The 12822-nt window shown below is 39.0% G+C and overlaps 1 protein-coding gene across 1 annotated transcript in view; it reads left to right on the forward strand.

The window, feature by feature from the left end:
• Positions 1-5249: 5249 nt before the first annotated feature.
• Positions 5250-12822, forward strand: part of LOC102303385 (crumbs cell polarity complex component 2) — a 27833-nt gene continuing 20260 nt past the window's right edge. Inside the window, exon 1 of the mRNA XM_005939607.2 lies at positions 5250-5501. Coding sequence (XP_005939669.1) covers positions 5402-5501 — 100 coding nt within the window. The 5' untranslated portion in view covers positions 5250-5401. The remainder of the gene's footprint in view (positions 5502-12822) is intronic.

The raw sequence follows: 12822 nt of genomic DNA on the forward strand, positions 1-12822 counted from the left end.
TGATTTGCTCTGTTTTTGCTTGTTTTCTCTTCTTTTTTTCCTCAACAGGTGATCCAGGTGATTGATATGTATTTTTTTTTTGTGCCCTTTATCACTGTTCCTCTCCCTTTCCTTTCCCCTAGTCATGTCTGTCCCGTGTGTAACAATTGAAAAGAAAAGAAAAGAAAAAATGAAAAAAACAACAACTAATTATCTAAGTTAAACTATACTATACACATAATTTCCTAAAAAGCATTCTGATTCTTTTTATGACTGCAAGATGAAGAAAAATCAAGCAAAAGAAAGCTTTATGCTGTCAGCCTTCTGTGCTTGCTCTCTGTGTGGCCTAACTGAGACTCTATGTGAGTGTGCTGTCTGTGTCTATTGTGTGGCACCTTAAAAGAAAGCAGCATCCAGTCACAGAGGAATGTAAAACTGTGGGTGTTGCTTGTTGGAGATGCTAGAGCGAGCCTGTCTTCTTAACTCCTCCTTTCTCTCTCCTCCACACGCCCACCCTCCCTCCTTTGCCAAGTGTTTAATTAAAATTTTTACTTGTTGTTGAAAAGGCTGGAGTTAAGCCTGACATTAGGCTCAGGGGCCGCATGGGGTTCCAGTTGGGGGTTGGTAGTATACGTGGGAGTGGGTCATGTGTGCGGGGGTGGTGGATTTGGAAGGGGTAAGGCATTCGTCTAGCTGTCACATAGCCCTCCACCAACCAGATAGGTGCTGGATAAGCTCCCTCCACCTCCAGTGTCATGGTGGGGGTGGATGTTGAGAGGAATGGGAGCAACAATCCTCTTGATCCCAGAAATACCCTAATAATAATCTGGACTGGACTCAGGCTCTGCTCCTAGTAAAGTGTCAGTCGATGAAATGGTCATTCACACGTATTTTTCTATGCAAATATGCAAGAAACATATTAATCTGTGCAGGAAAGACATATTTAAAGACATATTTATTTACACTTTCAATGCAGGAGTTACAAACTCTACATTGCATGCTTGTCCATTTTTGATATTTTTGGTCAGCATGAAAGACTAAATCATCAAATTCTAATATAAAGCATCCTACAGAGCAAAATTAATGGGTTTCAGGGCATGTTGAGATAAAGGCAACGTTCTCAGTGTCATGACTGTAGCTCTCTTTCAACATTGGCAAGTCAACACAGCAGCTTTTTCTGTTTTTGCAGTGTCATACACATCAGGAATGTTTTGTGTACACGTTGAGACAAATACTGAAAAGAATTCAGTTGTTTATGCAGAAAATCACTAATTCCATTATTGACACTGGTCTGTGCCCAAGTCTGTTTTACACTGATGGGACTGCAACAAATCTAGTTTAAGGCTATTTGATTTAATAGGGGAAAACTGGCCCTATGTGAAAAATAGAGCCTAATAATTAGTTGTGTCACCCTTAACAGCAGGAAGCATTTGTGAAAGCTGGCAATCTATCAAGTCTTTCATATCACTGTGGAGGAATCTGGACCACTCTTCTTTGTAGAATTGTTTTCATTGTGCTGCGTTGGAGGGTTTTTAAGCATGAATGGTCTGTTTAAGGTCACGCCAAAGCATCTCAATCAGATTCAATCCCCAAAAGAACAGATGAGAAACAAAGTCACTGACGTCTATCAGCCTGGAAAGCGTTACAAAGACAATATAAGGCTTCGGGGCTGTGGTGAACCACAGTGATAGTCATTATCCACAAAGGAAGAAAACTTGTAACAGTGGGGAATTTTCCCAGCAGCGTACCAAAAGTACTGTAATCGAGGATCGACCCGACCAGGAGGTCACAAAAGAACCCAGAATGACTTCTACAGAACCGAAGGCCTCACCTGCCTCACTGAAGTTTAATGTTCATGAGTTGATATTAAGAAAGATATTAGGCAAAAATAGCTTCTGGGGGAGAGTTCAAAGGAAAACAACACTGCTGACCAAAAAGAACACAAAGATATGAAACAAAAGTTGAACTTTCTGAAGGATTTGCATCCTGTTATAGTAAAACGAACACCTGATTCCATAAAAACATACCAACAGTCAGACATGATGTTGATAGTAAGATTGTCCCTTTAGGACCTGAACAACTTGCAGCATTTGTTGAAACTACGAATTCTATAGAACCAGTTAAGTTTGGATATTTTTTTCCTTAATAAATGAAATCATCATTAAAAAAACCAGAATTTTATATTTACTTTTTTTATTTCAAAGATATTAAATATCACGGACATGTTAATGAAAAGCATGGACAAAATAACAAGTCAGAATGAGGCAATTTAGTTTTTCACAGCACTGTGCTTGGTGCATCTTCTGTTTACCTGTTAATAATAACACACTGTAGTTCTTTGTTCTTCAAGCAGTTAGTTGGACGTTCTGATTGCTAACAGTTACCAGAACACATAAATCACAAAACTTAAATGTCCACAACTGATAATCTGAGTTTGACTTTATCCATTAACAGAATTTCCACTGGTGTGTTCAACGTGCCACAAACATTATTCAGATGGAATCTGTCATTTCTTGTATAAAATAACAAACAATAAAAAATAATAAAATAATGCGAAAGAACAAATCTGACAAATAGTGTTCTGGATATTCTGTCCAAAAAATAAGACATGAAGTGATAATTTTCACCTTGTTCCCTATTTGTTGATGTGCCAGACAAGTTGTACATGTTGGCACCGTGTTCATCCAAGAAGTGAGAAGCATTACAAAATACAAACATTTTGACTGAGTTTTCAAGGTCTGTGTCTGTAATCAGCCTGTTCTTCTTTGCTACTTTGTTTCACTGCTGCTTTTACTTTTGCTAACTGTTTGTACAGAATTGCACACAGCTCCCATTATTTATGACCTCAGTCAGCAGTTTCTGATGAGATGCAGGTTTCAATAACTAACTTAAAGTCACACTGAATACAAAATAACATTTTTTTATTTTGTTAGTTATTGTATCATTAGTCACAAAGTCATTGGATCATAAATGATGACAAAGCAGGGGAGGGCTTTGTCGTGGACGATAAATCGCAGCCAGTGAGCTTGCACTATTACTAAGTTTCTCAGAGAGAGGAATTCCCTCTTCCGTGGTTTAAAACATAAATATAACAGTAATAATGTTCAGCTCGAGGCACTATGGGCTGTAACTAATAGTGGGTGATATCCATTGGATGGCTTGATCCATCTTTTTAGTTTATGTTAACAACCATGTGCACAATGAAAATTTAAGCTCAAATGTACCAAGAACATTAAATGTCTGAGGTCAGTCTTAGTTTTATAGAAAAGTACACCTTACATGTGATGAAACACTAGCAGCCTATTAAAAGACTGTACTGTTTGACACCTGAGAAATAAGAAAGAACTTGTAACACTGCGTCAAGAGTCTGACTCACACCCGATGTGTGGATTCAGCTAATATTTCTGCTATATTTTCACTGATCACAGTTGACCTGTGACGATCTGCTCAAAGAGAATCATCTGAGTGCACCCAGGTATTCTTCATTTATTCTTAATTATCAGAAAATCCCACAGAGAGACAGCTCAGGGAGAGAGGTAAGGCTGAGATGTTTCAGAAGGAGGGATGGTGGAAATATTGGACAAAGGACATTCAATGTGGGGCTGCCAGGAAGGAGGAAAACACAGACATCATGAGGGAAGTTCATGAAGGAGGATATGAAGAGGGTGGTGTGCGGAATGGGGTGAGACTGAGGCAGATGATCTGTGACAGATAATTGAGATAACTGTTGTTGTGATTTCAAGTCAAGTCAAGTTGGCTTTATTGTCACTTCAACCATATACAGTTTAACAGTACACAGTGAGGCGAAACAACGTTCCTCCAGGAACCAAGGTGCTACATGCAACATAAATTTACAACATAAATTAACAGAAAACTCTAAGCTAGCTAACTAAGAGGCCTAGTTAGCTGGCTAGCCGAGACAAGACAGACTGACCTAACATAAATTACAACATAAATTATGTAGGTTTGGTGCTATAAGCAGAAAAGTGAGCAGCCAATAGAAGAAGAATAGAAAGCTGGTATACATCCCCACAGTGCCTATGTCAGTGCTCATGTCAGTCTAGGGCACGATGTGGTGCATCATTGTTTGATTACAATATTGCTACAGCTGTGATTTTTATTGTTCAAACAAACCTCTGACTATAGAAAAGTGACGTAGCCAGTGATTTGTTGGTTTGGGAATCTGCATTTGGAATCCTCAGAATAATGAGGCCAAAATTTGTGTTAATTTATTAGATTTTAATGTGCGAGCCCTGCTAATCGTTTTCACCTGCTGATCAGTCCCCATTGTCCTCAGTGTAGTTATAATCCAGTTTTTCTTTTGTCTTTTCTCCAGACATCTTTTGATATTATGATGACATTATCTCTACTTTCAAACTTTCCGTTTTGCTAAAGCATATAGTTAGAGCTGCGTCAGGTGACCCTGGATCCTCCCTTAGTTATGCTGCAGTAGGTGCCAGCTGCTGGGGGATTCCCATGATGCACTGAGTATTTCTTCTTCACTCACTATGTGTTAACAGACCTCTCTGTATTGAATCATACTTGTTATTAATCTCTGTCTCTCTTCCACAGCATGTCTTTATCCTGTCTTCCTTCTCTCACCCCAACCAATCACAGCAGATGGCCCCGCCCCTCCCTGAGCCTGGTTGTGAGGTTTCTTCCTGTTAAAAGGGAGTTTTTCCTTCCCACTGTCACCAAAGTGCTGCTCATAGGGGGTAATATGACTGTGGTGGTCTACCTGACAATATAAAACGCCTTGAGGCAACTGTTGTTGTGATTTGGCGCTGTACAAATAAAATTGAATTGAATTGAATATTCTTCTTGATTCTTATACTTTTCTGAACTATATTAATTTCTGGACTTCTCGTGCTCCAGACTTTGTGTTTAGACTTTGCATTTACCTCATAAAAGTCTTTGTTCATTTTTGGTTTGTCCTATTCAAACCCAAAATACCAGTTCTGCAATTATTCTCACCACGTTCTTCAAGTTGAAATTTTAATGGAAGAGAAACGACATATCAGCCAATCAACTGATGGAAAAATAATTTTTATGCTATTTTAAAAAGCATAATAATTATTATTTGCAGCATAAAACAAGCCGCTGAATCCACACCACTGTGTTCAGACTGTCTTGTTTAAAGTGCACGTTTCTCGTGCAGACAGCGAGCAGGGAGTTAAGGGACCCGTTCAGTCTGATCCATGACTCCACTCCACGTTTTCCACTCTTCACTCTCTGCTGGGGTGATTACGCTCTGCTTACTCCAACTTCGACCCTGCGACACTCACACACAAACTCTCAAACACACACACGCACATACACACTTAGCGGTCCAGCATGGAGGCGCCTGCTCCGAGCAGCTAACTCTGGAGCAGCTGGAGCGCATATCTTGCTGAATGGAGTACCTGTGGACTGACAGCATCGCATGAGACTGACATTAGCAGCCTGCTCTACCATGGAGTTTGGAAAGGTTTGGTCCAGATATCAGAGGACGCTGCTCATCACCATGATGATGTTCAAACTGGGTGAGCTCCCAACTTTGAGGTTTTGATTTTTTTCGTCTTGAATGTATAAAATCACAATAACCTCCACAGTTACATCAAAGCGAACCAAAGTGTAGCACGAAGAAGAAAATCTTATAAAGCTGCCCTTTTCCGACAACGCAAATAGTTAAAAAGGTATTTTACAACAGCACGATGGCTCTGTGCAGACATACACATGTACATATTCGCGTCAGTGCTTAAGTAAATAAACATGCAGACCACTGCTGACCTAACAGGACATAAAGATGGAAAATAGTGCTATCATCAATAAAAAGTACATATTTAAAGTTGTCTGATGAATCACAAATATGATTTACATTTAGGGTATTGAATCCTGTTCTATCCAAATGTTGAGATCTATAATTGTGGAGCTCTACATATTGTTTCCTGTTATTAAAATAACTTTGCACTCTTTAACAAGTGTATCATACACATGTCCGAGTAAGAACCTTTAAACATATTAAGTTCATCCACGGGTGCAGTTTTTTGCGTGTCTAAAGTGTTTGTTTATGTGCTCACATCACCCAAACTCTACCCCAACCCCACCAAGATTAGGGTTGGGGCCATTTTATTATAAAACTTTTGAACATTTACAACATTTAAATGGAAAGTCCTTTTAACAGCAAACATTGCTGTGCAAAAATTGGTGTAAGAGACTTAATTTGAAAGGTAATATCCCGCATTTTACAAAAAAACCTGTATTTGATATGTGGACAAAACAGAACAATAACACTAGACTTATGCTGCAGTGTGTATGTATAAAAACTGAAACTAACAGGACACACTGTGAGAGTAGTTTGGTAAGTTTTTCATTTAAAGGTAAAGGATGTTACAGATATACTACATATTGTATAACAAATGTATAAATATTGGTGCCAAATGAAAGGACGCCTGCAGTGAGGGGATCTGGACGCTCTGTTGTGCTCTGTGACATATTTTGCTATTATGATTTGAATCCACCTTTTTATTAGAGGGAAGTGTTACTATGAAAAAGATCAAATGTACTTAATGAACATGGAAATGGCACCAAGTTACAAAGTGTCTTTAGTTTTTTCTTTTGTGTTTTTTGTGTGTGCTAAAAACTACACGTGAGAAATATATCTTTTAACTGGAGGTTTAGCACAATCATTTCTTTACTTACATCATACTGTGCTCATGAGATCACAAGATTAACTCGAATGAGCGTATGCTTCAACCTCCTGAATCCATACTCTATCAGAGAACCAAGAGATATAACAGGGTTTAAGTAGGTGTGCTCCTTATGGCTCCTAAATGTGTGCAGGGTGTGTCTGGGTGTGCACTGTTGGGGGGGGTTCAAAACCTTATGAAACCCTACTGACCTATTTTTCCCGCAACCTTCATTTGTGTGAAATGTCTGAAGCTCATTTAAACGGTGGTAGAACGGCGGCATGGATTGGCTGTGGGTGGCATTGTTAAAGATCACCATGGTAACGAGCTGAGCGTCCGGCTGCACTGCTGCACAGCTTTTTTGTCTCGGCTTTGAATGGAGGGGGTGATGGGTATTAAGGAGCATGGCAAGAGGTCTGGCACGCAGCAAGTTTTAAAGAAGAAGGCAGGCGAGAAGAGACAGAGGAGACAGGGCGATGGTGAAGAGACGAACACGAGGATGACAGAGACTGGAAAACTGGAAGAGTTCACATGAAAGTAAAAGTATTTAGAAAAAGTTTTTAACAATGAGCACATTTGAAAACCTCTCAAAAAGCTGAACAACATAGAGTTTGTTCACAAATATATTTACTGTTACCTTTAAAACAAATTTGGTATTTTTAGGAAATGGGAAAAATACAAAACCAACATGTCCTACAACTCATCCATTGGTCTCTTGAGTGCTGTCTTCTGCAGATGATGAACACAAAGGAGACAAGTGCATTTGTCAGAGCCATTCCCGTCTATAGGACACGAGCTGTGTCTAATTCCAAAAGAATTTGTGAAATGCGGATAGAAAACTGGTGACTAACAATATGAAAAACATGGGGGCTAAGATGTATATAGAAGCCTTGTATTATACTTTTTAAACGTCTGTGAGCAGCTAGCTGACAAATTGACAGCTAGCTGCTCACAGACAACTTGGTGTAGCTTATACAAAGAAACAAATTTCCCTCCAGACTAGACACAAATAGTGAGTTTAAAGTGACATGGCCTCTACAGTAACTCACGGAGGAGACAAAAGAATGCATGTCTGTGGCTAGCTGAGTCAGAGAAGATTTGTGCTTTTTTTGTATAAAGTAAAGCAGCCACCTGCCGTGGGGCATTAGGAGCCCAAAGCGGAGCCCAGTCTCTTGTGGTGATTCAATAAAATTCCTCTGAGCTCAACTCGTGCGTTAGCCAGGGGCTTCCCTTTATCTATGATTCACAGCGCTGCTGTTTCCTCAGCCCTGCAGCAGTACTCTCTGTTGACTCTGTGGTGCTGTTGCCGTGACTCAGGGTAAACACGTATCGACTGCCTTTTACATCTGCCAAGAGTGAATTTGATTTTCTAGCAACACACCGCTATCTACATCCTTTGTAATGCACCCATCTGTGCACAAATGTGTAGTCACCTATTTGATTCACTTAGCTCTAGTTTTGCTGTTTTTAGTAAGTTAGTGAAATAACTCCAGAAATCTATTTTTAATGCCAACATTTCATTCGGTTAGAACTGGCAAATGTATAACATTACCAGCTCTCTCCTTGATTACTGGTTGACCATCATCACTCTGGACATCCCCAGGAGCAGGTGTTGTGGGGAGGAAAGCCAAGTCACTAATATTTATTCTCCAGCTACCCACTAGACCATTATGTCCACTCCTCCAATAAACTTCCTCGTTAGGGTGTGGGGGTTGTTTCCACCCGGGGAAGTATCCACTGTGTTAGCCAGCTGGTCTTGTTAAGTGGGAAGATATGTATGTGAATCATATACAGTAATGAACAGAAAACAATAATAACATTTATTTGGGTGATGCACTCAAAATCACCATGGCTACTCTTAATGAGGATCATCCGGAACCAACCCTTGAGTCCAAGGTTGTTACGGATACAGTTTCTTAGCTCCAGGATTTCCCAATTTCCCCTTATTATTCTCTCTATTTTATAATCATGCATAACTTTATTTATCTGTTCCCTTTTTTATATATTTGTTTACCCTTATTTCTTTACTAGTACTATTGGTATTATTATTTTCTCCCCCTCTTCATCTTTTTCTTCATCTTATCATTAATAGTGGTGGGATTATATCATTATTATTAGTAATAATATCATTATTAGTTCAACTTTGGGTGAAAAACGAAGTTGATTTTTGAAGCTGGATTTCTATTCGATTCAATGTAATTAAACTGAATTTTATTCATATATCACCAAATTGCAGCAGTCACCTCAAGACCAATAATGCAGTAATACAGAGAAAGCCCCAACAATCACCTAAAGCCCTCGGAGCAGGCACTTGGTGACAGTGGGAAGGAAAAATGCCTTTTTGAGGGGAAGAAACATCTGGCTGTTTATTTTGAATAAACCATTCCTTTGCAGATGGTTCAAGCTAATCGAAACAATTCACCACTTCCTGTTGACAAATGGAGCATTTGTCTAAAAGACATCCAAAAAGTAGATAAAATGATAAAATAAAAAACACCTACCTTTGTTTTTGTTTTAAACAAAATGTATTGGTATCTTTCAGTTGTGGTCAAACGTCTTGACAGTTAAATTTTTTCCCCACTGTGATAGTGGGCATGTTGGTGCACTGGATGGCACTAGTGCCTCATAGAAATAAGGTTGTTAAATCAGATCCTCTTTCCAGGACTGTTGTTAAAGGATTTCTTTTTCTGCACATTTTCAGCTTCTTTTGACAACTTTTTGTTATGTGCGACAAAGTTGGAAAAATCTATTCTAATTAGCATTTGAGACATCAGGATGCTTTTTGTTTTCTTTATAATATTTGAACAGATGATGACGTAAGTATTACTCTGCTGTATATGTCTGAAACAACACACAGGCAGAGCAGACTTTATTTCAAATGATGCATTTTGCTACAACATATTACATCTAATGGCTAAACTATGCCTGTACATGAACTTTACTGACTGCTTTAAGTACATCACACTCGAACTGAAGTTTCTGTCTTTAAGGTTATCTTGAATTATGCACATTTAGAATAGCCCCAGATTTGCTTCAGATAATTAATAGCTCTCTATTTCAGGCAACAACTACATGCTTTATAATGCAAAACATCCTTTTTCATGTCCTTCAGGCTGGATTTGTTCATACCACAGCATAGTGATGAGACAAAATCTTCTGTTTTGGTATTAAATGATCACAGGTGATAATATGCTACTGCTGGATAGAGCGGAAAAGATGGTTCAGGTCATGTTTACATGATAGACACTACTTCATGTCACTTGATAACGATGAATTTGAGAAAAGCCAACATGTGGAATTCCTCAAGAGTCCCTCGTTGGACCTCTTGTGTTGAACATGTACCTGCTTTGCTCAAATTCTACTTGTGCCTTACAACAGCGGTCCCCAACCCCCGGGCCTCGGACCCGTGAGTCGTTTGGTACCGGGCCGTGACAGTTGAGGCTCAGGTGTGAAATGTCTGGTTTTCAGGGGTTTTATCGGTTTTCAGCGTTATTTTGTTATCGTTTTGATCGTTAACTCGGTTTTCCTGGGTCTTTCACGTGTGTTATGAGTAAATCTTCTTTTTTTCAGTACCGGTACTAGTTTTATTGGCATAAACCGGTCCGTGGAGCAAAAAAGGTTGGAGCCCATATGGAAAAGAAATAGTAAAAACTTATATGATTTACTCATGAAAGTGGCCACTTTCTCATTACTTTCATACATTGTTTTAGGAAGTATCCAAAACATCCAAGTTTCATTATATAATTTTTCAAGGGATCTTTTATCTGTTTTCACTCTTATATGCTTTTCATACAAGTTTCACACAAGACAGATACAAACTTTATAAGATTTATATATATCTTTTCCATATGGGAGACCTCTGCCTTACAAAACATCCAGGTGAACAGGAGGAGGTCTTCTATGAATTCCTAGAATTAGAAACAAAACAAAGCGATGTTTACGTGTGGAACAAAGTGTGTAACAACCATGCATGAGTATTCGGCTGTTAAGGTCTATGTACCCTATTCCCTGATTCTCTGATATAAAAATATAATAATGGTTCTACAAAGTCTTAACAACAAAGTAGAGACATTCTGACTAGCACACACTATTATTATTTTGTATTTTACTAGTAAAAAAGTATTTTTTGAGCTCATTGCCCAATGTTTTAGAGCTCAGAGTTAAAGTATGGATTAGGTTCAGTGTTAGGAAATCTGCGAATACAAATCAAATGAAAATCTGACTATTATCCAAAAGAGGGATTTAAAAAAGAGCATTACACTGAGTCAATATCCTTCTTCTCATCAGAGGGAATGGTCATGGTCTATGTTAAAGTGAAGACTCCCTAAAGAGACACGCTGAGGTCTCTGGAGAGCGTCGGCAGTTTGACATCACTCTACCTGCTAACAGTCCACGTCTCTGCTTAGTGTTATTGTTGGATCGAGAGGCTGGTACCAGTCAGTGTCAGGGATCGACCCTGTGCGGCCGTGATCTATGATGTGTTCTGTAATGGCACGGGGGCTGATGGGCTGTGTGTGTAGGAGGAGCTGTTATCATCTCCCTGGAATGTGTGAGGGGTTGACTGAGTTTGGATGAAGGAGTGAGGACAGCAGTTGTCCCTGTTTGCCCACTTCTACAGTGCTGATGAGAATTAGAGCCAGTGCGGGTTAAAGCCCGGAGTTCTGATGGAGTTCAGCTTTCCATACTAGTCTGAGGAGGCAGGTTGGAGGGGGTGAGAAGGAGGGAGGCTAAAAAAAGAAAACTAGAAAAATGTTGATGTAAGAGAGACTACACAACGTAATATCTGACTCGCTGCATTTCTGTCATGGTCCTGGATCTGGTGACCCAGTGTTCATGTGTTTTTGAGTTTTTGTTAATATTTCTTGGTTTTGTTCAGTTAGTTTTTGTGCTTATGTTAGCGTTTAATCTTCAGGTTCTGGACTGTTTAATTCGGTTTAAAAGGAGGTTTATGTTTTTATCGTACGGTTGGTGTTCTTGTTACATCGTTTAGTTTCTTGCTCTTCATAATCCTAGTTCTCCTCCTGTGGTTGGTCCGTCATCCTTATCTTGCCTGTGTATTTCAGTCTCCCTCTGTTTGTTGTCACGATCTCCGAATTAGCTGTCAGTTCTGGTCGGGTCATGTATACCAATGTATGGTTGTAGTTCTAGCTCACCTTTTGTTTAGTTCATGTATTTTACTTTTAGCAAAGCTGCTGCTTTAAGTCAAGAGAGTCTCAGAGTTGTGCGTCCTAACCTAGCCTGCCACACAGCTCATCGTGACACAACAAAACCAATATAGTCCATGTTTGATCAAATACATATCACACTTTCATATTCAAATTTAGTAGTGTAATTTTCATAATGCATTTTGTATGACAGTTGCAGGCCATTATCAGTTGTAATCACTTGATTAGATCTACTTCATTAAACAGGAGGCTGTCTAACTAATCCGAATTAGAGATAAAATATTAAAGCATCTGTAGTTTAATAGCTGCTGTGGTGGCTCCTCAGGACCTCTGTGTTCTGTAACACCTGTAATAATAAGAATGACAATACTGCTACTAATAATAATCTATAGTAGATGATTCTCTGCTAGACAAATTATTGGATGTGGTGGATTTCCTTTATCTGATTTCCTTAATTGCATTTGTCAATAAATAAATGATGTCTTAGGTGCTGCTGAAATGTGTTGTGCTTTGTATTATTCATACAGCCTACATACTGTGCTTAGGACCAACAATTAACTAGTTTTATCTATGAATTGTGAATAATGTCCTTTAACCAGGCATTTGTGTTGCTAAAGAGCGCACAAACATTTAACTGATCTAGTTGGCTAGTAGTGCACATTGCTGCTTATAATGAACACTGAACAGTAAACAGTCCTCAGCTCAAGTGTTTCCTGACTAATATGTCTTTGGACTGTGGGGTGAAGCCAGAGTACCCAGAGAGGACTCATGCAGACACGGGGAGAACAAACGCCACACAGACAGGCTTCAGCCAGATGGCAGAGGGACTATAGTGCTCACCACTTTGCTGTAAACAGTATAAGAAATATATAAATATTTTGTAACTTTCAGATATTTAAGTTTTATTCTTTTCTTAGATTGACATTTTTTTTAAAACTCAAAAGATGTAATTATATCAGGGCCCACTTTAGACACTCAAATACGAAGACTATAATATGTCTATAATATAA

This window comes from Haplochromis burtoni, unplaced genomic scaffold, assembly GCF_018398535.1.
Source record: "Haplochromis burtoni strain Fernald_Lab_line unplaced genomic scaffold, NCSU_Asbu1 Contig_271, whole genome shotgun sequence".
Lineage (NCBI taxonomy): Eukaryota > Metazoa > Chordata > Actinopteri > Cichliformes > Cichlidae > Haplochromis > Haplochromis burtoni.